The sequence below is a fragment of the Podarcis pityusensis genome (assembly GCF_964106645.2).
Source record: "Podarcis pityusensis genome assembly, chromosome: 8".
Taxonomy (NCBI): domain Eukaryota; kingdom Metazoa; phylum Chordata; class Lepidosauria; order Squamata; family Lacertidae; genus Podarcis; species Podarcis pityusensis.
This window is the reverse complement of record NC_138033.1, coordinates 62,089,545-62,115,211: the sequence shown is the minus strand read 5'-3', so window position 1 is coordinate 62,115,211 and position 25,667 is coordinate 62,089,545. Positions and strand designations below refer to the sequence as shown.

Here is a 25,667-nt window from a genome sequence, read left to right as displayed (position 1 = left end):
TATTGTCTACACTGGCTGGCAGCAGCTCTCCAGAGTTTCGGGCAAGGAGTCTCTCCCAGGCGTCCCTGGATATATGCCCCAACCATATAGACTTGCATGCAGGACCATTGCCCTGGCTCCAGTACACTCCCACCGCTGCTGCATGAAGCTGAAGACCCCTGGGTGCTAGCCACAATCCATAAACAATCTGTAATTTCTTGAGGAATACTCCTGATGGATTTGTTTCCCCTCAAACCAGCTCCCGTCCAATTTGAAAACACACACTGTGGCTAAGCTGAGGTGCGCACAGTTTGGACAGTTGTTGAGCATGTGCAGATGATGGCTTCCTTGAATCGGAGTTTGTGGGGGTTGTTGCAGGCATGGGGAAAGGAGTCAGGTAATGTGCATCAAAGGAAGATTCTCTGGTGTGCAAAGGAGACTTGAAGTGCAGGGCAGGGGGAGGGAAAAGGAATTTGCTGTGTTTTAAGCTGCCAGGGTGGATATAGCTTAACTGCTGGTTTGGAAAGGAGTTTGCAAAGTGATGGGTGATTAAGGTGGGCCCACCGTTCCTGCTTGGTCAGAGCCTAAGGCGGGGGAAAGTAGAATTTAAACCAAACGTGTCCTCTAAAAGTTCAGGAGACCAAAGGAGTCTTTGCTGTGTGCTGGAAGCCTATCAGTGCTGTGGCCCCTCATGCCTCCAAAGCAAGGGAGCTGCACAACTGGGGTGCTGCCACCGAAAAGGCCCTGCTCCAGAGTATATGGAAATTTTATGCAAGTTGGCCCGTTTTGCTCTCTGTTGTGGCAATGCCTTCCCGCTCTTTGAGGATGCATAAGTTCTGTGGGCATGTTCTGAACTGAGCCCTCATAGGGCTTGTGTCGGCAGCAAAAGCTCTGTTTTCTGATACATCGAAAGCAGACATTGCATGGTTTGTGGGGAAACTCATGTTTTCTGCAGACAATAGTTTTTCCAGATCATATGTGGCACGGTATGGTTCACCACACACTGGGAAGGAAAGATGTCAGAGAGTGTAAGGGAGAGTTGTGTGAACACAATGTTCATTCACATGACACGAAACATCTGGAGTAAGCTGGTGTCTCCCTCTGTGCTGTGAGAAGTTCCAGTGTCTCATTTCCCAGATTATCCACTGATGATGATATACCATACTGTTAAAAGCAGAAGAGACCCAGGAACAGTCCAGGCCTTGGTCATTTGGGAACCCTACCTGTAACATGCAGACCCAGGAGAGTGTGGTCTGGGTCATGTGATTGCTTCACATGGGTCGACAGCTGAATTGCCCACTGTTGTGGACTGCATAGGCTGAGCTGTGGCTGGACGTGGTTCAGGGTATGCCGAGTCTCCGAGTCTTTAGCATATCCTCTCGTCCTTAAAACGTCCTTTTTCTTAAAACGTCCTTTTTTGCTCCCATTAGGACCAAAAGCTTTTAAGCAGCAGCTTAGGGAAAGCAGGGCTTCTGCATCATCCGAGGGAGGGAAATTAACAACAGGACTGGGGCCTATCAGGAATAGTAATCATCACCATCACTGCCACCTCTTTGAGTGACAGGAGCTTCCCAGGGTTTCTAGCAGAGGTGGGGATGGGGCAGAGATTTTGATTCAGTTTGCTTTGAACAGCATACCTAGGAAACCCACATGAGAACCAAAACACAGTCAGGCTGTGAAAATAAATTAGAAAGATGCAGTGTAAGAGGGGGTGTTGCTTGCAAAAATGGGTACGTCAGTCAAAACTGCAGACCAGAATGTGTCTGTGCTGAGAAGTTGGAACTGAAATGCAGGTGGAGAGTCTTTCCTATCTCTTGCAAGGAGCTGCCGCTGCTCCCTTGAAAGACACCCTGGCGGAAACCTTCCTGACTAGCAGCTCACCTCTGAGGTCCCAAAATGAGCCACACAGAAAGGAAAAGAACAAGGAGCTCTAATTAAGAGTTTCCTGGCAAGGGGAAAGGGGGAAAACAAACCAACATACAGCACCATTTTCCTAATTGAGTCCCCAGAGGACACAGAAAACCATTTTTCTTGTCCATCCATGTGCCTTCCTGCCACAGCTGATCTTCGTCCAACATCAAAGACCCTCATCCTGGGTACAAAACCAAGGGGAGGGAGGGAGAAAGGAGTAGCCACCAACATATTCAGGGGAAGAATGAAGTGGTTTCTGATGGCGAGGAACAGGTTGACCTGCCCATGTCACTTTCCTCTTCCTCTTTGTGGGACACAATGGCATTCAGTCCTGGGAATATTAATTATGACCCCCTTTTTTGTTGTTCATTCAAAATATAGTTAACACCGCTGTGTCAGGGTATGGAGATATTTTGCATGGGGGAAACCGAGGGCAACCCAAGGTGATGTGTGGAGATGTGTGTGATATTAGTATTATGATAAATAAAGATGGCTGCCTGCCACGGATGCTTTTGTTTTTCATTCCTGGATTGCAGCGGGTTGGGCTAGATGACCCTTGGGGTCCCTTCCAACACTACAATGCTTTGATTCGAATAACAATATTATTAGCAGGCACGTCAGAAAAGAGGGAGGGAGGGAAATCCGACGAACCCTGCTTCCCGGCTTACTATTTAATGGAGGCAACCAAAGGAATAAATAAGAACACAATTTGTTACCTTTCTGTCGCAGGGAAACCAGGCATCTTTTCTGACAGAGGCTTTTTTCTTGAGAGCTTGACAGAGCATAGTGGTTACAAGCGTAAGCTGTGTAGCCCAGCAAGGCTCTGAGCTAAATTGTGCCTCAAATATGGACTTAGGAGGTGACTCGGTGCATGCCAGAATCTCTCAGTTTCACCTCCCTCTCCAGAAACACAGCAAAATGGGAATACAGTAATAATACTGACATACCCACCCCTTCATTTTAAGACTGTTTTATATATTTTTTTTCAAAAAAAGGGAACCATTGAGACATGGATTTCTGCATTTTTTAAAAAGTTTGTTGATAAAAGAAAACATCGGCAACAAACAGTGTAACGATCCAGACGACTTTCAAGAGCATTTTTGTAGGACAACTTACAGCTGTGTGAACTTGCCATCACTTGTGCAACGCAGTGAAAATCTAGCTCAGATCGAATATTTTAATGTAACATGTGACTCATTTCATACATTACACTAAACCATAGTTTGCTCTAACCGTAGTTTAGAACCCAAGCAGGCCATGACTTGAGGTTCCAAACATACATGGTTGAGAGCTTCTTGTCTGCTTTGATTCCCCATCTGCTCAGCAATTTCGTTCCTCTGACACAGGCAAGCCTCTTGGAGGGGAAACAACCACCATAGTTTTGGTTTGCCAATTCGCACATCTAATGAAACTGAGTGTTGGGGAGATTCGGTTGCTGGAAATCGCAGGAGGGGAGAGGCCTCTTGTGCTCAAATCTCACTTGCTGGTTTCCCACTGCGAGAACAGGATGCTGGCCATTAGCACAACCCAGTGGGCTCTTCTTCTGTTTTTATGACATTAAGCTAAACCATCATTATCACAAACCATGGTTTAAAGACACACACACTCCCGCCAAGCCTAGTTAGTGATGCTGGTCTGCTGGCACACCGCAATTTGCCTGTACACGTCAGAGCATGAGTTCTTTTCGCTTTTTCAGTGGATGTTCATAGGGATTGTGAGAGCAGTCCCTACTTCCAACCAAGCATGAGCCAAACCCTGTGGTGTGTACATGGGGCTCTCTCCAAGTGACTGGCTTCCCCCACTTTTCAGAATTCTTTGTCGTACAGGCCCCTGCGGTCCTCTCCCCCCTGCTCTGTACGGATCGGGTTCCACTTTGCAATTTTATTGATGGCTGGGGCTGATGGGAGTTGTAGTCCAAAACATCTGGACAGCACTAGATTGGCAAAGGCAGCCATAGCTTGCTTTTCCCTGCTTTTGATTCCATACTTGATTCCATATTCAAAGTAGTTTTGCTTTGTGTACAGCAACCTCTTAACATGTCTTCCACATCCAACATCCATGACTTCTAATGGAGACGAAGCTGTTTTGAAGTCCCTTTTCTTGTGTGGTGAAAGCGTCTCTATATTTTTCTTTCTTGGGGGTAGAGCATGAAACGTAGGAAGATGCCTTACACCAAATCAGACCATTGGTGCATCTAGCTATATTGTTTTTAACACTCAATTGGGAGCCGCCCAGAGTGGCTGGGGAAACTCAGCCAGATGGGTGGGGTATAAATTATTATTATTATTATTATTATTATTATTATTATTATTACACTGACTGGCAGCAATGGCTCTCCAGGGTCTCAGCAGGGAACTGTCTCCCAGCCCCGCCTGGTGATACTGCTATTGGGAATTGAATTTAGGTGAATAGCAGGTGCTCTGTCACTGAGTGACAGCCTTTCCAACAAACGTCCATAGCCATGTTTGTGTGTTGTGCTTAAATAGTACAAGAATATTAAACACGTGATGAAAAGATTACAGTACGTCCTAATGTTTTGTCTATAGAATCCAATAATGAAAATACGCATCAATATTGAATGGACAACTAACCAATGAGCTGACCTTTTCACTGGCCAGTTCTGACCTTTTATAAGTGAGGCCTTTGGGATAACTTGGTTGCTTTGCATTCTGCTCATTTATTACTTTTATTTGTTCATTGCATATATACACCACATTTTTCTCCAAGGAATGTATGGTTATCCCCTTCCTCCTTTAATCCCCAAAACAACCCCGTGAGGTAAGTTAGGCTTGTAAATTATTCATAGCGTGATAGCTCTGAGAAACTGGAAAGAAATTCGCTGCTGTTGTTGAGAGGATAAGACCACAATTTATTTATTCATTTACATGTCATTACTTTTACTTAATACAGTGGTATCTCAGGTTTAGTACTTAATTCGTTCTGGAGGTCTGTTCTTAACCTAAAACTGTTCTTAACCTGAAGCACCACTTTAGCTAATGGGGCCTCCCGCTGCCGCTGCACCACCGCTGTACGATTTCTGTTCTCATCCTGAAGCAAAGTCCTTAACCCGAGGTACTATTTCTGGGTTAGCGGAGTCTGTAACCTGAAGCGTATGTAACCTGAGGTACCATTGTAATAGCTTTTATAATCCACCAAGGAGCTCAAAGTGGCCCCTCTCCATAGTACATGCCAGTAACCCTGTGAAGTAGGTTAGGCTGAGAAAGAATGACTAGCCAAAGGGCACCTGTGGGGAGATTTGAACCCTAGTCTTCACCAGGTCCTTGTCCAATGCTCTAACCACTATACCACATTGTCTTTCAAGTTCAAACACCAGCTTGATCCCTGCAACTCCTTTTCAAGTTGGGGCTGGGCAGAAAACACAAATACAACCCAGTGTGCTCCCTGCCTCGAGCGCTGAGACATCGGGTTCAAAGTCAGTATACATGTTCAGGACCACGTTCTGTGCTTCAGTCTCACCTGCCCATTTTTCAGGGATTCAGGAAAGGAGTAAGAGGCAACACAGGGCAATATTCTCCTTTATGGATGCTGAAATGAAAGGGAGTGCATACACCTGGGGCCCCGTTCTAACGCTGAATGCAAATGTGGTGTGGTGGTTAGAGTGTTGAACCCAGGAGACCAGAGTTCAAATCTCTCCACAGCTGCGAAGCTCACTTGGTGTGATCTCAGGGGCCGGTCACTTCTTCTCAGCCTAACCTAATCTATCTTGCAGGGTTGTTGTGGAGATTAAATGAGGAGGAGGACAACGTATGCCATCATGAGCTCCTTGGAAGAAAAGGGAGGGTTTAAATGCAACAGATAAATAAATAAATTGTCATGGAGGTTAGGAAAGATGGGAAAATATAATATATTTGCTGCAGTCGGACCACACCCTAGTTTTAGCACAGCAAGCAAGCCTGAGTCTGAGGCTCAGGTCCACCTGCCTTCCTCCTCCCCTTATCCAAACAGGCAAACTATAGTTTGCACTTGCCTGTCTCACAACCATGGTTTGTTGTTACGTCTGAATGCAGCCGGTGTGACTTTTGCCTTGAAGACTAACAAATTAGCATGAAAAGGACCAGTTTGACACTCACACCCCTCTGGTCCTAGTTTAAAGGCACACAGCGGCCTTAGCAAACCATTGTTTGCTGTGCTCAGATGCTAACTGCGAATGATTCTCATTCCAACCCCTCGCATGTGATGCAAGGGAGAAGCAATGAAGGGAGGGAACTGCAAATCTGAAAGAGCCATAGACTCATAGAACTGTAGAGTTGGAAGGGACCCCGAGGGTCATCTAGTCCAGGAATCCTGCCCATAGCCGTTCCTGAGAAGGAGCTGACTCTTTGTGTCACATGACCTCTATGCAAAGTTGCCCATGCATGGTTTGATATTATATCTGAAGGTACCGTATTTTTTGCTCTATAAGACTCACTTTTTCCCTCCTAAAAAGTAAGGGGAAATGTGTGTGCGTCTTATGGTCGAATGCAGGCTGCGCAGCTATCCCAGAAGCCAGAACAGCAAGAGGGATCGCTGCTTTCGCTGCGCAGCGATCCCTCTTGCTGTTCTGGCTTCTGGGATTCAGAATATTTTTTTTCTTGTTTTCCTCCTCCAAAAACTAGGTGCGTCTTGTGGTCTGGTGCATCTTATAGAGCGAAAAATACGGTAGCTTCAATCTCCTTGCATGCATGCACATGAGCACCAGATATAAGATGTAAACAACAAAACAAGTCAGGCATACAAAAACTGGTGCAAAGGCCGCTTTGCTTGTGCCAGGAAATTAAGAGATGAAGGCTAGACCTTTAGATCACGATTTTATGTTACAAATGTTCACAATTTCTGAACCTTGAGATTTTGGACCAGACTTTCCTGGGTGCAATGTGCAATCTGAGCTGCTAAACTGTTGTTATCCATCATGGCTGCCCTTGCAAGTGTTACTTTCTGGCCTCCTCTCCTCTGGAATACAAATTGTCACCACGTAGATACTGCAACATCCATGGGTGTTTTCAGGAACTGAGGGCTTATCGGTTCCATTTATTTGGTTACAATATAATAGTTGTACATTGTTTGCTCCTGCAAATTTCTCAGGGTGAAATCTATATATATGCCAGAAGTTCAAGACAAGGCCAGATTATTGCATAAGGCTCACTGCTGACTGAGGAAGGAGGCAGGGCTGTGTGTTTCCTGGGAGCACAGAAAACTTGTTAAATACGGTTTTAGCTGCAGAATTGCATTTCTAAAAACTCCAGGTTTCCCTTGAAGCAGTGCGGAAGCCCTCACTGGCTGCATTCACAGGTAGCAGGAAGCCAGACTTTCCAGCAAATTGTGATTTCTTGTAAAGAAGCAGCAAGCTAGCCCCTGCTGCCAGATGGCGCCTGCTTTGCTCTTCCTTTGGCGCGAGTGGGATAAACCAACCATTGTGCCTTGGCTCCCCATTGAATCAAACCCAGGGACTGTGGTTTGTTTCTTCCTCACAGGCCACAATCGCTGGCCAACCTTGAGTAAAGGTTTGTTGCCAGCTGATGGAATGTGGCTTGCAAGGGAGCAACAAACTATGATCCCTGGTTTTGACATAGTAGGATGTTCCTCCTCACTCTTAACCTGGCAGAGCAGGGCACTTATACCAAGTGTCCTGGATGGAAATCAGTCCAGCAAATGTGGCTGTTGTTTCTGTCCATTTGCAAACGATACATTCCAGAGTGCGTTTCTTTCCTATTTGCATTCTGTTTCCTTTGTAATAAGAGGCATGGGGTAGACACATTTAATGATGATGCAACTAACATCATATATGTAATAAATTGCGTCAGTTACGTAATTTTGCCACAGCAGACAGCGAGTAACACATTTTTTGTGTGGAAGACAAACTGTGTCAGAATGGAAGCAGTGCTGCCTGCAGTGAATAGGCAGTGAGGTAGAAAACGCCTTCTCCTTTCCTTCATCTGGAGGTATCACAACCGGAGGTGTCTTGTAATATTTGATTTACCGATATACTAGCAAGGCAGAGCACTCCAGAAACTAATCTCCCTGCAGCAAGCAACAAAACCAATGACCCTGAACAGGATTCTAAGGAAGCAACTGGGCATTTGTGGATCTCCTTTCCATCTAAACTCAGAGCTCAAATCTTCCAGCTCTCTGACTCAATTTTGGACCTCACACCAAACCTTGATTAAGGAAGGTTTAGCTGTGGTTTAGTGTGCAGTCTTCATTGACAGGTGACAGTTTGCTTTGGCCATGAAACCACTTGTCGGCATGATGCTTAAATTGACAAACCACAGTTACAACCATTTCTCTGCACCTGAAGATGGGAATGCCAGGCAGATGAAAACTGAAAGCAGACAAGGGGCTCTAAACCATGGTTTGCCTCCGTTTGGAAACTCAAGCCATGGTTTGCATTATAAATTGTGGCTAGTACAAACCATTGTTTGATATGATGTCTGAAATGAACCACTGAACGGCATGAAAAATTAGGGTGGAAACACACATAAATTATACAGGATTCAGCTTTCCTTCTTGCAGAATCCTTGTTATGATGCTCATGGGAATTCAGGAAACGAGAGTAGGAAGTAAGAAGCTTCTGAATGAATGCTGTGATTTCATTGCATAAAATGTATTGGGATCAGAACAGGTAGCTTCCCAAATTTAAAAGAAGGGGCATGATCAAGATAAAGTTAAGAACTGCTGGTTTATTTCATTTCTATCCTGCCTTTTCTTTAGAGAACTTGAGGAGGTACACACAGCATTTTTGAGAGAAGTCTGCTATCCAGGCCATAGCCAGGCTCCTACAGACTGAGTTTGGCTGTCTCATGCTTTCAGTGGACAGACTCTGGGATCACCTCCATTATCTTTTGGGCCTCATTCATTTCAATGGGAGATGAAACCCCTGCTTAAAGCTTTTCCACTGACATCAATGGGACTTACAGGTGTTTTGCTTTGGCTGGATCATGCCCAGCAACTTTTAAAAGGGGAATGAAACTGTGAGGTGCCACTAGTTTCAATATGCTTTCTATAATTAAATATGTGCATTCGCAGTTGGGGCAGCTTTGCCAAGAGCCCGCAAGTTCCAAGAGGTTTCAGAGCTGTGCTTTGCTGCGAAAGGAACTCGCTACCTTAGCAACACATTAATATTGCAAAGGAAAATACTGCAAAAGGTTCAAAAATGCAGGGAACCCTGTGGGGAGAGATCAGCTTTGCTGTTGAGTCTGCACAGCTATTAGCCTGAAAGGTTTCTTACTTACTCTTACATAAAAGCCGCCACCATGTTTTGGAACAGGACTGCATACCCTCCAATATGTCTCCGATGAAAATAGGGACACCCTATTCCATGGGTAGGCAAACTAAGGCCTGGGGGGTCGGATCTGGCCCAGTCACCTTCTAAATCTGGCCCACGGATGGTCCAGGATTCAGTGTGTTTTTGCATGAGTAGAATGTGTCCTTTTACAGTGGTACCTCGGGTTAAATACTTAATTCGTTCTGGAGGTCCGTTCTTAACCTGAAACTGTTCTTAACCTGAAGCACCACTTCAGCTAATGGGGCCTCCTGCTGCTGCCACGCCGCTGAAGTACAATTTCTGTTCTCATCCTGAAGCAAAGTTCTTAACCTGAAGCACTATTTCTGGGTTAGTGGAGTCTGTAACCTGAAGCGTATGTAACCTGAAGCATATGTAACCCGAGGTACCACTGTATTTAAAATGCATCTCTGGGTTATTTGTGGGGCCTGCCTGGTGTTTTTACATGAGTAGAATGTGTGCTTTTATTTCAAATGCATCTCTGGGTTATTTGTGTGGCATAGGAATTCGTTCACCCCCCCAAAAAAAATATAGTCCGGCCCCCCACAAGGTCTGAGGGACAGTGGACCGGCCCCCTGCTGAAAAAGTTTGCTGTGGCCTATTTCATTATACAAATACTAATAATAAATAATTTTATTATTTTTACCCGACCCATCTGAATGGGTTGCCCCAGCCACTCTGGGCGGCTTCCAGCCTATATAAAAACATAATAAAACATTAAACATTAAACAAACTTCCCTATACATGACGGCCTTCAGATGTCTTCTAAAGGCTGTAGTGTATAGTTACTTATCGCTTGGCTCGGGGGGGGGGGATCGTATAACTCCATATCCTCCAACATTTCTCTGATGAAAATAGGGACATTCTAAGGAAAAGGGGGACATTCTGGGATCAAATCAGAAACCAGGACGACTTTTGCAAATCTGGGACTGTCTGTGGAAAATAGGGACAATTGGGGGTTGTGTCATGATAGACATCTTTTTGTACACAGTTTTGACCAATGTATACCTTTTTGCAAGCAATTTCCTCCACTAAAATACACCATAATGAGTTTTAACATTCATCAGGCAGAGAAAGAACCTTTCACAGTGCTGAGTGAGTGGCTAAGAACGTAGGAACAACAATAATAAGAGCCCACTGGTCAGTCAGGTCAATGGCCCATCTAGTCCAGCATCCTGTTCTCACAGTGGCCAACCAGATGCCTCTTCTGGGAAGCCAGCAATCAGGATTCTAGCACAAAAGCCCTCTCTTCTTCTGGGGTTTCCAGCAACAGGTATACAGAAGCATTTCTGCCTTCTTCTGTGAACCATTGTGGCTAGTAGCCATCAATTAACCTCTTGTAAGTGATGGTTGGCCTGAGAGTCGGGGTGAAGAGGGCTGCCCCTCATTTCATCTGCGCAGTCTTTGGGGTCATCTCCAGCTTTTGGAGGGCCTTTGGGCAAGTCATTCTCCCTCAGTGAGTCCAGGGGACTCTTCTTGCCAGGGGGTTCTTCTTGGCAGACACCTGACACCAGGCCGACTCCTGACACCAGATGGGGGGGGGGCTCTGCTGGTATTGTTTGTTTGTTTGTTTGTTTGAGCCCAGATTCCTTCTCCCGCTGCGCAGATTTGCTTGTGCCGATTGAGCTCCCTTGCATAACACCCCAGAGTGTGGCGAGGAGATTCTCCTCCGTCTGGCTGTGCGAGGCTTCGATTTCACCTAATGAAATGCAAGCCGCATCACCTCACACTGGCAAGACAGAAGGAGCAGGATGTCAGGAAGGGAAGAAAGGCAGAGGACTGGGAGGAAGTTTTGTCTGAAGGGAGGAAAAAATCAGAACAGACAAGCATGGAACGGAACACTGAATAGGATGCCCAGCTGCCAAAGACAACCATAGTTCCTGGGCCTTGTTGAAATAAATGGGTACAACAAGGTCAGGCAGAAGGTAAATTATGCTCTGCTAGGAGACCACCTAGCGCAATGGTTCTCAAACTTTGGGGGGGCCCTGTCCTCCCCGTTCCATAAACTCAGCCCCTGGGCTACCTACCTCATATTTTTAAAAAAGCATTATTCACAAGAATGGTTTGCATGACCCAATAAGGAACATAAAGACACAATTAATTCAAAACAGTAATGAATAATTGCACATTCGTTCCAAATCCATTTAAAACTCTTTAGTTTGATTAATTCAACGAAACTGAGGAACTTGATCCAGCGATACCAGCTTTTTGAAGTCTGATGGTGATTTGCCACTCGGCTGCTCCCAGTGCCCCCAGGGGGTGGTGCCACTGATTTTGCGAGCCAGTGACCTAGTGCTTGCTGGGATTCTTGCAAGTAATTCTGGGACTCACCTTGCTCAGGAAGGTGCATCTTCGCTTTGTAAGCAAAGCGCAGACCACAGGTCACTTAACGTAGGCGAGTTGTGCATCTTTTCACTGCTAAGAGATCCTCTGCTTGGCAAGCAGATCTAGTGGGTGCCTTTTCCGTACCACTGCTAAATTCTCTGCCACCTCATTTTCCTTCTCACAAGGGGCTCCTTCTTCATCTCTCCTCAGTTCCAATACAGACATTAGCTCTGGAAGAATGTTGACTCTTCTCCCCATTATAGGAGGGATTTGCTGATTTAAGGGGCTTTAACTGTGATCACTTTCCCCTCCTCTTCCAGGCTTGTCAAGCTTCTTTTCTTTTCCTCATCCCTTGTAATTTCTTCTCCCGTTCACAGCAAACTTCTAACTCCTCCAGCAATTGCCGGTTTCTTTAATCCTTCCTTTTACTTGCACTTCCTCCCATAACAGCTTCCCTGTTTTAGCCTGTTCCTTTCTATTCTCCTTTCACCATTAAATTTTTTTTTAACCTTCTGCCTCTTTCTAACGATGCACTGCAGTTCACCTGGCCCCCTCACCTTGGAGAAAGAGGTCCTCGCTCCCTGACTCTCAGCTTCCTTTCCCCAGCACACGAGGCATTAGTCCAACCCAAAGGCAGTCAAGGGCTAGGTAGGTTGTGGCACTGAGGCTCACTGTAATGTGGTCTGTGGGCCCCTGTGCTCTCCAGCAGGCCCCCACTTGAAAGATACTGACCCTGGAGTAGTTTTGCTCCTCCATCTTAAGCATATCCAGAGCTGTGGTGCTAAGATCCCTTCGGCGCCTCCCCTCCCCGGTTTCCCAGAGTTGTCAAGCTTTTATAAGGGGGGGGGACCCCAAAGTTGTTGACCTATTTTTTAGGGAGCTGACACCACGCTTACACATTGTCTCTAACAAGCCCTGGCTTAGAACAAATGAGAATAAAATGAAATAAAATGAAAAGGCAGAAGAAAATCCAATGAAGTCCTCAGTTCCAAAGCAAGACTCATTCAAGACCCAGCAGTTCTTCTAATTCATTCTCACGACATATTAAAAAGTTAAAGCAATCAACAGTTTGTTGTTCTTTAATTAAATTAATAAAGACACAGACAATGAAGTTCCCGGCCAATTTGTGTTTAAGTGCAAAGCTGACGTTTTCAAATATTGCGGGGGGTGGGGTGGGGGGGTTGTAAAGCAGTGACATTCTGAACCTAAAAAGGACCCAAAACTTGGGTCGCAAAGGCTGCAGCCCTAACTGCACATACTTGAGAGTAAGCCCTGCTGAATCTAATAGGACCTTACTTCTGAGAAGACAGTAGGACTGCAGCAAGAAACACAGTTGGGAATTAGGGCTTTCTCTTTTAAGTCTCAACCAGAGGAAAATCTAATATTGGAGATTAGGGAGAAAGGAATATGAATAGATTGGGGGGAGGGGGCTGATGAGAGACCAAAACCCACAGGTAGCAAGACAAGGCACACTTTATGGGGAGCAAGCCTCACACACAGTTGCTTGGGGCGAGGACTGCAGAGGGACCATAGTCGGGCTGTGCGTGTGTGCTTTTCAGAAAAGCGTAGAATTGGAAGGGACCCTGCGGGTCATCTAGCCCAACCCCCTGCAATGCTTTTTAGCTTGCATTGATCTCAAAAACCTTCAGTGCCTTTTATTTTTGTTGGATAGGCAACTAACAGGCTTGTTTTACAAATAAGGGAGAAGGAGCGTTGCTGGCTTGGTTTGGTTTGCCTTTGTTCTAGTTTTTAGCATGTGCTTAGTACCGTGGTTTCTGGCTGTGAGCTGCCCTGATATCTATGGGTGGAGGGCAGTAGTAGTACTAGTAATAATAATAATAATAATAATAATGGTGATGATATTTTTTGTAGGGCTTGGAGTGAGTGGGTGATGGCCAGCTGCTGGAATGAATGGGGTCGGTGCTAAATGGTCTGGTGTGCTTTACAACCCCTAGGGACCTTGTTGGTGGGGTGGGGTGGGGTGGGGTGGCCGGAGAAGGAGCCCATCCCTGAAGAAGAAGAAGAAGAAGAAGAAGAAGAAGAAGAAGAAGAGGAAGAAGAAGAAGAAGAAGAAGAAGAAGAGCGGAGGGAGGAGGCTTCCATTCCCTGGGATAGAGTTGCCCATAACATTAAACACAGGGCACGATTCCAGGGAGAGAGAGAGAAACCAGGGCAGCAGGTGCTGCTACTCACGGCTCGGGCTAGATAGGGGGCAAATGGGGGGGGGGGTGACTCTCTTCATCTTCTTCTTCCTTCCCACTTGAATTGCCCTCCTCCCTCTTCCCACAGGGCAGGTGGACGAGAGAGAGAGAGAGAGAGAGAGAGAGCGCTGCACACCAGCCAGCCATATAGTTGGTGGGGCGCAGCTTCCATCCTAAGCTTCTGCAGGGATCGCTCTCCTCCCGCGGAGGCTTGGGAGGCAAGCTGCATACCCGCCAGCCATATGGTTGGCAAGGCGCAGCTGGCGGGTGCAGGGAAAGGGGAGGCCGCCCGCAAAGCTGCGCAGCTCCCCCACTCGCTGGGGCGCCCCTGAGAGGCCAGCGCCCTGGCGCAACGAACCACTAAGCCCTATGGGAAAGACGCCTCTGTCCTCTATATCTGGGGTTCCAGGTTCTTCAGTTCCAAGACATTTCATTATAATCCTCAGCAGGGGCAACAAGTTGATCAGCCTGATCCATGAGGTGATGCCTTGAAATACTGTGGGATTGCGGAGGTGGGGGAGGGGAACGCGTGGATTTCTCATACCCCCTTTCCAAGCTTTTGTTTTCAGAAAACTTCTACATAAAAATCACATCAGCGAAATCATTAAAGGCTCAGTTGTAGGGGTGGGTGGGTGTGTGTGTTTTAATAAAGAAAATGCATTTCTGCCCTGCAGCCAAATAACTTCTTTACAACTCAGTGGCAGTTTAAAGAATAACGTTTTTGTATTAAAAATAAATAAATCTTAAAACCAATTTTTAAAAATCTTTAAAGTTTGGTCATAACATAATGCGATTAGAAATTCCTACCCCAGTAAAATCCAGGAGGAATGCTGGAATTATAGCTCAAGCAAAAAAACAAAACAGAAAAAAAACGCAAGCACAAAAAACACCCTCTCTTGTCCCATGTTTTGCTCCAGCAAAGAACTTGTGTGAGGAACGTAAGAGTTGGAGTCAGAGAGAATCTGCTCCATTGTTTTGACCCAGTAAAACTATGTTCTGTTTGCTGGACTTCCTTCACCCCATCCTGCAGGCCAATTCCAGTCCTGGTGGGCTCCCAGCTGCATCAGTGCTCCGCCCCTCAGCTGTGGGATTACCTAATATGCAACCATTCAACACTTTCCACCATGCCCCTCAGCACCCCAAAGTTTGGAAGACAGGAGATAGGAAGATGCCTTATACTGAATCAGACTCTTCGTCTATCTAGATTAGTATTGTGTACTCTGACTGGCAGCAGCCACACACACTCACACACACACACATGGGTTTCAGGCAGCGTGTCTCTCCCAGGTCTAGCTGGGCATGCTGCTGGGGATCGAACCTTTTGCATGCAAAGCATATGCTCCATCCACATTGACCCTGAAAAGACCAAATTCTCTTGTTTGGATTTCAGGGTGGCTCCTCCATTTGCTCATCGCCAGTCCTTGTTGCCGCCAAGAGGACATGGCATGTTACGTAAGGCACAGGGAATTATCCCTTCTCAATTAGACCCCTGGGCGCTGAACCGGGGCCTGCTTAGTTCAATGCCCGGTAGCAAAGCAAAGACGGGCTTATGTAAAGTTTGTTTTGTTTCGGCCACTCGGCCCTCAGAGTAAACCTGGGTGCCCTCATCAAATTTAATGAGCCTGGGGTTGAACTGTGGGCACAATCCAGCCCCAGCCCAAGGCTGCGGTCCTAGGCACACCGAAGCCAGTGGGATATCTTGCCCAACAAAGCAGGCCTCGGCTGAAGGAGGCCTCCTCTCTTGGAAGAGTGGCTTGGTTCATCGTTGGTTTCTGGAAGTAGGTGAGAGACCCTTGAAATTGTCCCTCAACAAATTTGGGCCACAGACTGAGCAGGCTTCCAGCTCGCCCTGGTCACCATCCTCCCCCATTTACAGTGAAATGTACTGTATTTCTGTTTAAATTAGAGCAATTTTTTCTCCATTTACATCTATGCATGCAAATTAGACTAGATGTGTCCCCTTTCGTCCTCTAGTTTCTAATGGCTGCCCTTTGCTTTCCCATAAGGCATTGCCAGAAAAAAGGACATCCATTAGAAACTAGAGGACTGACTTCGCTTGTGGCAGAGTTGGGTGCCTGTTTCCATTACTGCCATTATTTCGAAAATGATCCCAACCTTAAGAGTAAAGCATACCCTCCAACATTTCTCTGATGAAAATAAGGACGTCCCATTCCATAAATGATAATTTTACTGTTTATACCCCACACATCTGACTGGTCTGCCCCAGCCTCTCTGGGCAGCTTCCAACATATATAAAAACATAAGAAAACATTAAACATTTTTTTTTAAAAACCTTCCCTATACAGGATTGCCTTCAGATGGCTTGGTGGTTCGGTTAACTCCATACCATACCCTCCAACATTTCTCCAATGAAAATAGGGATATCCTAAGGAGAAGCGGGACATTCCAGGTTCAAATCAGAAAGCAGGATGGCTTCTCTAAATCAGGGACGTCCCTGGAAAATAGGGACACTTGGAAGGTTTGGTAAAGCTGGTTCGTATTAACTCGACACCCATCATATAGGCCATTCTTGTCTACTATGAAATATCGCTGTATATTTATGCCTTGCAACTTAGGTGTAGCTGGCAGGCTCTGTTTCATTTCCGTTTGTTCACTGCCGCCTCTAAGCACGTGCCCCATATATATGGGAACTGCACACCACCAAACCCTATCCCAAAATAATGCTGACTTTTGCATGCAGTTGCATCTCTATCCAGTTCTGGGAAATGGAAGGAACAATGAGATTGGCCTGTGAAATAGTTCAAGGGAGACGGGCAGGAAGTTGCCACCTGGAGAGTGGACTGAGCAGGCACTGACGCAGGGCCCCCAGGCCACAGTCTCCTCCAGTCCCCCTATGACGAAACAGAACGCGTTCCTTTTTTAAAAAAAATATGGTGGTAATTTGCATCTATATCTATAAAATAGAGCCTGCAAATTTTATGGTGATGCGATTTCTCTTTCGGCCATGTGAAAGTGGCCACCCTTGTGGAATGCTGTTCCAGGTGAGATATGTCAAGTCTTGATACTTTGACGTGCTTGGTTAAAATGCAGCTGTTCAAAAGGAGGTTATTATCCGAGCATTTTTCTCTTTTTTGTGTTACCTTAATGCTGCTCTCTTTAGATCTTCAGGTATTTTAGGAGTCACTCTTCTTTCTATTTGCTAGGGTTCTTGGCTGATTGTGTTAATGCTGTTCAACTGTTGTACACACACACACACACAGAGAGAGAGAGAGAGAGAGAGAGAGAGAGAGAGAGTGTTGATGTATAAAACTGGTGTGCGTGTGACATGATAGCTCAGTTGCTAAAGCATGGCACTCTTAATCTCAGGTTTGTGGATTCAAGCCCCACATTGGGCAAAAGAATTGGTTGGACTTGATGACCCTTGTGACCCTTCCAACTCTATGGACTTGGCTACATTAGTAAAAAACAATGATTTGAATGCGCTATAAACATGCAACACCAGATGGCACCAGAGAGCAAGAACTTTTTATATGCGTTTTTCTGTAGGGTTTTTTAATTTTGTTATAACCATCTAATTTCTGACTTATTTATAGTGTTCCTCCAACCCCCTGTGTATAGATCCACCTTATGATTCTACATTTTATTATTGTAAAGCCACCTTAAATTCATTTTGAGAAAAGCCCAGGGGCAGGAACCCTGTGGCCCTTCCGCTACCTGCTAGGACTGGTGAGAGTTGTAGCCCAACAACATGTGGGGTGGGCATTGATTTCCCATCCCTGATCAGAGTTTCTTCAAACATAAACAGACAAAGTGACATTCATTTTCTCTGCACACTTCATTCAGACATGCACATTCTTGTGTGCATGACTTGGCCAGAGAAGTGCAACTGAGAAATTCAAAGATGTGCAGATTTGAAAGGATGGAGGTTACGTTTCAGTCCATGGATTGTTTCAGAAAGTATGGGCTATGTAGTTTCTCCTTGAAATGTGAAATGCGTCAAATTTCTTTCCCATCTCAGGATGCTTTGGGAAGTACAAGAAGACATTATAGTGTGCCTCCCCCTCCAAGCTCTGCAGTCCCCTCCCAGAAGTAGCAGCTCTTCACCATGCCAGGAGCTGTAGTCTGAAACATCCTGAGGGCACCGTCTTGGGAAGGTGGTCACAATAAAGACATTGCCTTTAAGATACTGAAGGATCCCGAAGGTGCTTCCAGACAGGATTAATGTTGTACATGGGGGTTGTTCAGATATTGCAAATGGGTCATTGGGAAAAGGTTTTTATTTATTTATCTGATTTCCCCTGGAAAGGTTAAATCTGGATTAAATGGGGGAGGGGGAATACAGACTGTCATTTTTATGCCAACGATGTCATTTGGAAAGTGCAATAAAACTAAAATAATACTGCAGGCATGAGGTGCAGCATCCTACAAGAGATGGTGGATCACCCTTGGATGCTTTTCTTGAAGGAAGATATGGGTTAACATCATGTTTAAGCCTCTGAAGGTAGATTAGATAGTTGCGGTTTTTATGTATTTGTTCCTGTTTTCATTTCTAATATACAACAAGCAATAACAACCGTGAAGAGAAAAGATCAAAGCAAGAAATGAAAAAGAAGGTTATGAGGAGAGAGTGGTCTTATTTGAAAAATAGCATTATAATCCTTCATAAGCACATTATCCAAGAGTGTTTTTCCACAGGAGTCCAGGAGAAGAGGGCGGCTGCCAATCACGTTCCCTTACTTTAACCTAGATCAGAGAGTTGGCTAAAGTGCTTTAAAAGCGCACAACATGATGGACGCCACTTGTGGCTAGGGAGATTTTAATTCTCCTTCGTATTGCATGTTGTGCGTTTTAAGGGAAGCTGCAGTTGTTCACTGAGTCACAAGAGTGAAATGGCACTTCTATCCTGCTGGAAACTATAGATTCTCTTTTTTTCCCCCGGCATAAGAGCACGCCCCGAAACACACTGCGTGTGTCATAGATTAACGGTGCCACCGAGGCTAAATGGGTGTACTTGCGTGACTAGGAATTCTGGAGCGGATCACCTCAGTTCTCCTCCACTTTGGCAGGGCTACAGGGCTCGTGTTTTCACATGAATGAACGGCTCTTGAACGATTTGTGGCTGAATTTCTCAAAGTTGTTAGGAACAAAAAGGCTTTTCTTTAGCATCTTTACACAGCTACTGGGTTTGCCTATTTCTTCACCCGCCTGCCCCCCCCCCAGCCTGGCGCACTGAGGAGAACATGGTTGCCACATTTTAAGACACTGGGAAGTTCATTCATTTATCACATCCTGTTATTAAGATCAACCCTCTCTAATACCTCTTTCAGTGAGTGGGCAAATGAAGATGGAGGCTCAGTTCAGACATCATGCCAAACCGCAGTTTACACTAACCACGGTTCAGACTCCAAACCATGGTTTGAGTTTTACAGGCATACAGGAAATACTACAGTTTAGAGCAGCTTTGGTTCGCTCTCTGCTCAGGACTGCTGTTGGCAGAGCAATGGCGGTAACTCTGTTGCTCCTCCTATATTGTCTGGGGGCGTCAGCCTGAGATTGGTGGGCGGTTGTAGTGTTGCCAAGGTTGCTGACGGCATGTCTGCAGTGCTTCGTTTTGTGTGTGTGTGTTGCTTTAGTTCATTTTTGCCGCATTTTCCCATCCTATCGTGGCCTGCAAATGGGTTAAGCGTAGCAGCTCTTTGGATGGTCTAACAACTGCACCTGCAGGCCTCTCCATCTTCCCCTTGGGACTCTCATAAAAACGTAATAATAGAATGCTGGATCAAGCCAATGGCCCATCTAGTCCAGCATCCTATCCTCACAGTGGCCCATACAAATGCCTGTGGGAAACCAGCAAGCACAAGAGCCCTGTGGTTTCCAGCAGCTGATGTTCAGAAGCCTGCTACCTCCAGCTATGGAGGAAGAGCATAGCCGTCGTGGCTAGTAGCTATCAATACCCCTCTCCTCCATGGATTTGTCTAATGCTCTTCTAAAGCCATCTAAGTTGGTGATCATCACTGCCTCCATAGTTTAACTATGCACTCTTCTGTGACAGTTTTGAGGAACCTCTTGCCCTCCCACCTGCTGCCATTCATAAGGGTGTGGGTCAGGGTAAGATGTTGTCTGAGCTGAAAGCAGGGGGGCACAGAGCCCTGAGCAAGCTCTGGCAGTGTTGATTATTGTCGAGTCTCATGGAGCGCCATGCATAGGGCTTTGCAAGGTGCGATGGTCAGGCAACAGCTGGATCTTGGGAAAGGGGGCTCTACAAAGCGCCCCCACAAAGCTAATGCACCAGCTAATGGCGTTTTAGTGTTCCTCCTCCCGGTTCACTTTCATTCATATGATTTCACTCACATCAGCAAGAGCAGGTGAAAAGCTCTCCGGCAGACATTCTCTTAGATGGCAGAGAATTCCCTTGCCTTGAGAAATTTTCCAGCATGAAAAACAAAAAAAGGAAAAAAAGCTTGGCTAATGAATTCCCAACGTTCCTCTTCAAAGATTCCTGTGTAAGCCCAGGGGGCTGGTTTTCATTCTAGGGCCAGCAGATGGAGACGAAGCCTCACACATCTGCTCATTTCGGGCTTGGGATTTCTGTCCCTCCCCATCCTTGCTTCTGTTTATAACCTAAGTTAGGGATCAGCAGCTAGCTGTGCTTGAGCCAAACCTGGCCCCTTGGGCAATTCTGTTTGGTACCCTGTTCTTAGCCCAGAAATGAAAGCAGGATATGGAGGGGATTTCACCTATGGGGTTGACCCCCACCACGCCACCTGAGGAGCCCTGTAGCCGAGGCCCACACCAAACGCTGACCTGGGTTGAAGATTCTGTTGCCACTTCTAAGATGCTCCCAGTAGTGCTCCCAGACTACACAACTGCCATGAATGTTACATGGAATGTGGGTGCCCCATATCCATATATTATGGTCCACATGGTGGATTCCCCCCCCCCCCCATACACACACAAATGCGGAAGTAAACAAGAAATCCTAAGAAAGTTGCATTAATTGAGTGAAACATTTGTTGCTTATGGCCAAAGGCCAAAAATATCTCTCAAAACTAGATGCCTCCATCAATCTCTATAAGTGGTTTTGGGGGACTCTGGTGCAAAAATGGAACTGATATATCTCAACAGATCAGACATTCGCACATGCCAATATTGAAAATACTATGTATATCAATCATCATAAATAGAAGCTAGAATCAGTTAAAACAACAAACAAAAATAAAACAAAAGGAAGCAATAAAACCCAAGCAATAAAATAAATGATTAAAGTCATCATCACAATGACAATTTATAGCTCTCTCTCTCTCTCTCTCTCTCTCTCTCTCTCTCTCTCTCTGGGAGATTTCTTCAGAAAGAAAGACCATGTAAGTCACAACAAAAGCAAAGATCTGACAGTAGATCACACACCCTTTCTACAGTATCTTTTGCATGTATTCCCAATAAAACAGGATTGCAAAATTTAAGAAGGGTGTGTCTGTGTTCAGTTGACTCGTTAAGTGGTTGAAAGCAGCTCACATTGATTGTTTCAGTCCCATCAAGTCAGCAGAAAAAAGAAAAAATAGTATTCCTGGCCTGCTTTTCAATAATGTCGCAGAAAGGGCTACTGAAGTAATGGGTACAAACAACAAAGCGTCTTGTGACATCTTAAATACGAACAGCTGGGTTGGCTTCTGAGTGACACAAGGCTCCTTGACACTTTGCTGCAGCAGGAGAGCGGCACAGCTGCTGACCTGGAAGTTGAGGAAATGTAAACTAAACACCCTGACCTGTGAAAATTACCCTGTTGGTGGCACTGTTAGGTCCTGCCTGGTTGGCACAGAGCCACGGCAGCGTTTTCTCAGTGGCTGTTCCCCTTCTGTGAGAGGTGCATCTCACCCCCTTCATTCTTAACACACACAAGGAATTTTTAAACTTTCCCAGTCACCCAGACAATGGATGGCTGAAAGATACTGTTCCTGGCAACTTCAAAATTATTTGCTGCCGGGGCATGTTACTCTTCCTTTGATGTTTTTAGATGTTCATAACTGTTTTTAGTGTGTTTTAATGGCATTGTTTTACTACGCTGTTGTTGCCACCCTGGGCTCCTGTGCAACACAAAATCTTATGTATTTATTTAGCTGTGCTTCCTGCACTGGACTAGACGGCTCTTTGGGTCCTTTCCAACTCTACGATTTTATTTATTCATTTAGAAATGCTGTGTATCTCTGTGTTGTGTGTGTACGTGCTTGATTATAGCACAGTTGCATTTTGCTTCAAGCCGCGGTTTGGGTCTGGGGAATCTACTTGCTCCCTCTGAGAGTCTCCTTACGTAACCCACCGCTCTTGAAAGGCAGGCCCTGACCCTGCTGCCCTCCCCTCACTGCGCAGGGTCCAACCTATTAGCATAGCTGTCCTGGTTCCAGGTTTCCTCAGCCTAGTTTAGCATTCCGCCCAGGTTGACCGTCTTCCTTTGGAGAAGGTTCTTCTGAATATTAATTAGACTTTCCCCGTCCGGATTAAATCCTTCGCCAGAAAAGCCATTTGGCTGCGAGATTAAAGTTCTTCCACCTCTTCCTAACACCTCCTTTCTTTGTCATTCTGAGAAAGTTCTCCTCTTTCATTGACTGTCTTACTCACAGCAGTCATGAAAACAATTTCTTAAATCCCGTGCCTTTTACTGAGTGCCTGAGGGCCAAGCAAATGATCCTGGGATCTTCCTTGAAAAGCATCCAATAGTTGTTTCAATAGCTATTGTCTGCTTAGGGCTTTCCTTTACGGCAGATTTTGGTGTCAGTCCAGCTTAGGGAGTGGCGAATTATAGGGCTGGGTCCTATTCTGACTGGAGCTGATGGGTGTCAGAGTCCGAAGCACCTGGAGGATACCAGAGTGGGATGGGCCATAGCTCAGCAGTACAGCAGATGCTTTGCAGGCAGAAGTTCCCCAGGTTCAGTCATCAGCATCTCTAGGTAAAGCTGTCTGAAAACCTAGAGAAACGCTGCCAGTCGCTGTTGACAAGTCTAGCTATTGCTAGACTCTCATCTGCACCAGCCAGCATGGACAGTGGTCAGTCACCCTTACATGTGCTGTTCATGAGGCAGAAACAGCAGCAAGCTTTCATCATCATCAAACGCCTCCTAAAGACCCATCTATTTAAACTGGTCACCACATCATTCTGCTTTATTATTTACTGTTTTATTGATGGCTTTTACTGAGGCATCTCTTTGCATTCAGAGTTTTAAATGTGGTATGAACATTATTCTTTTTCAACGTTATCTTACTGTGGCGTGTGTGGTTTTTTTGTAAACCACTTAGGGATTTTGAACATTAAGCAGCATATAAATATGATTGACGATGATGATGGTGACAATGCTGAGCTAGATGGACCCAAACGGCAAGGGTGGTCCATCCATAGCTGTCAACTTTTCCCTTTTTTAAAGGGAAATCCCCTTATTCCAAATAGGATTCCTCATAAGAAAAGGGAAAAGTTGACAGCTATGGGTCCATCCTGCTTTGCTGAAATGGGAAGGTGCAGCCCTGCATGAACACCAGATACTCACCCCCCCTTCCATATTGCCTCCGCCAAAGCCTTGCTTATTGGGGTCACAGGTTCTGCGTTTTGGACAGATCTCACGAGGGCTCTGTGGAGTCTTGTGGTATCCCTGCAAGATCTCGTGGGACTCTTGAGATATTTCATGAGGCTCTCGCAAGATCTCATACCAGAACCCAAAGGCCGCCTCAGCCGCTTCTCCTTGCTCATCCGGCAATGGGGTGTGCGTGTCTGTGGAGATGCCCCTTGGATTCTGCCACCTGAGGCAGCTGCTTCAGCCTGTCTCATGGGTGGCCTGGCCATGCTAATGGTCTGATTGGGTAGAAGGCAGCTTCCTATGGCTTTGGTGTATCTGAAGAAAAATACGTCTGCCAAGTACTATCCAAATTCTCCTCTTCAAGTTATTACTATTGTTGTTGAGCATACTAGAGTAGCGAGATGAGAAGATACGCCTATGTATTAATTCATCTTCTCCTACGCCTTCTGCTCCTCCCAGGTAACATTATCGGCTCCGGCATCTTCATTTCCCCCAAAGGAGTCCTGGAGCACACGGGGTCCGTGGGGCTCGCCCTCATCATCTGGGTGCTCGGCGGGGGGATCGCAGCCCTCGGGTCGCTGTGTTACGCCGAGTTAGGAGTCACCATCCCGAAGTCTGGAGGGGATTATTCCTACGTCTCTGAGATTTTCGGTGAATTAGCTGGGTAAGTGGCGCTTTAGCAGCATGACGCTAAATCTTTCGGGTCTCACGGCATCCTCACGGCAACCTTGCAAGGAGGGCTATATTGGCACATGCTCCTCGCTCCCCTGAGCAATCGACTGTGGTGGGTGCAGCACTTTGGAAGAGACAGTGCTGAGGATGCCTAGGGAGCTGGCAATATTTTGCTCTAAAAAGGGGGCAAGGAAGCTAGAGCCAGTGGGTCAGTCTTGGCCCACCAGGTGCTCTATTTCCCCCCAAACAACGCCCACCTGTCAATCAACTGAAAGATGCCGGGGATCAAACCCAAGGTGAGTGGGCGGTGCCGAGACGCACTCCTGAGCGCGTGCAGAGTGCATTCCTCCTCCATGTCCAGAGGCAGCCGCAGGACCAGCTTGCAGGGTGTTTATATTTTTCAAAATATAGTCCGTGCCCCCACCCAAGGTCGGAGGGACAGTGGACCGGCCCCCTGATGGAAAAGTTTGTTGACCCCTGGCTTATATCAAATAAGGCAATATTCAAAAATCCATTAGAAAATATTGGTACACTATAAAACCGACTCTCAAAATATCAGCAAATAATAATCAAACAGAAATTCGCTCTCAGCAATCATGATAAATCTAGTGAACTGTAATCAATAAAAATAACAGCAAGTCACAATATGTAAAATAACTATCTCTGTAAAATATCAAATTGAGCAAAAAGTCCCTTAACTTATAAAATAATATTGACAAAAAATTAAATTATTATTATTATTGAATTCCTTTGGCATGCAAAGCATCATTGCTTTCCCACTGAGTCCTGGATTTGAACCCAGGACTTCCTGGCTTCTAACCATCACACTGTGCTGCGCCAGCTTCCCTGAGGTTGCACGATTTCCCTTGTTGCCATGGAGGCCTGAGCAGCCGTTCCTGGCACAATCCTCTTCCAAACACCCTATTTCACGTTCGGAGACAAGCATCCTTACTTTGATTGGTGTTTGAATGAACTGGCTAGGGAGTTTCTTGTTACAGCCTGAACTGCTGATGCAATGTTGCTGAGGGGAGGGGAGCACCTGCTACAGACAGATTACCTCCCCCCACCCCGCAATATCTGCTCTGGCCAAGAGCAGGTGCAATCCTAATTGCACAGGATACCAGGAGGCAGGCTGCATTTTGCAAAGACTGTACGTAAATCAGGCCGTGAAGATTTTGTAAGGACAAAGGCAACCAGAAGAAAGCCGGCAACTCTTGATAATTTTCAGGGCCAGTCGCCCCCCAGGAATTGATATTTATTGCATCTAAGAAAGTGCCAAAACGACGAGTCGTACGTGGAGATATAAAAAGTGGCAAAGCTCTCTGTGTTTTTTCCTAAAAGTTTAGGCTGACAAAGGCTTCAGCTCCACCCTCAGGCCAGCAATAACTCAACAGGGAGATCGTGTTAACCTTGCCCTGTCTCCACAAGGCTGTTTTTATTGAGGCTAAAAAGGGACAGTAGTTTTTGAGAGAGCTGGACCACTTGCCCTTGGGATGAGCACAGAGATGTGAAGGACTGGGGAAAAACTGGGAAAACTGTGTTGGGGAACACATCTGGGGTTTTTCCACCCAGTTTTGCTGGGACGGGGGTTGCTATTTTTTCCGGGGGGTGGGGCAGGAATGGAAAAACAGATTTTGTGGCAGTTATTTCCATAAAGGAAATACACGTTTTTCTTTCATGCTTTTCCAGTTGTGCAGATTTATTTATTTATTGCTATAGTTTGTATCTCACCTTTCCTTCAATGAACTCAAGGACATAGTTCTCCCCCTCCTTGTTTTA

The 25,667-nt window shown here is 45.9% G+C and overlaps 1 protein-coding gene across 1 annotated transcript in view; it reads left to right on the top strand.

Annotated features, from left to right (window-relative positions):
• The window catches only part of SLC7A10 (solute carrier family 7 member 10), a 46,775-nt gene that overhangs the window by 3,240 nt on the left and 17,868 nt on the right, over positions 1–25,667 (top strand). Inside the window, 1 exon segment of the mRNA XM_081016668.1 lies at positions 23,676–23,880. Within this exon segment, the coding sequence (XP_080872794.1) occupies positions 23,676–23,880 (205 nt within the window).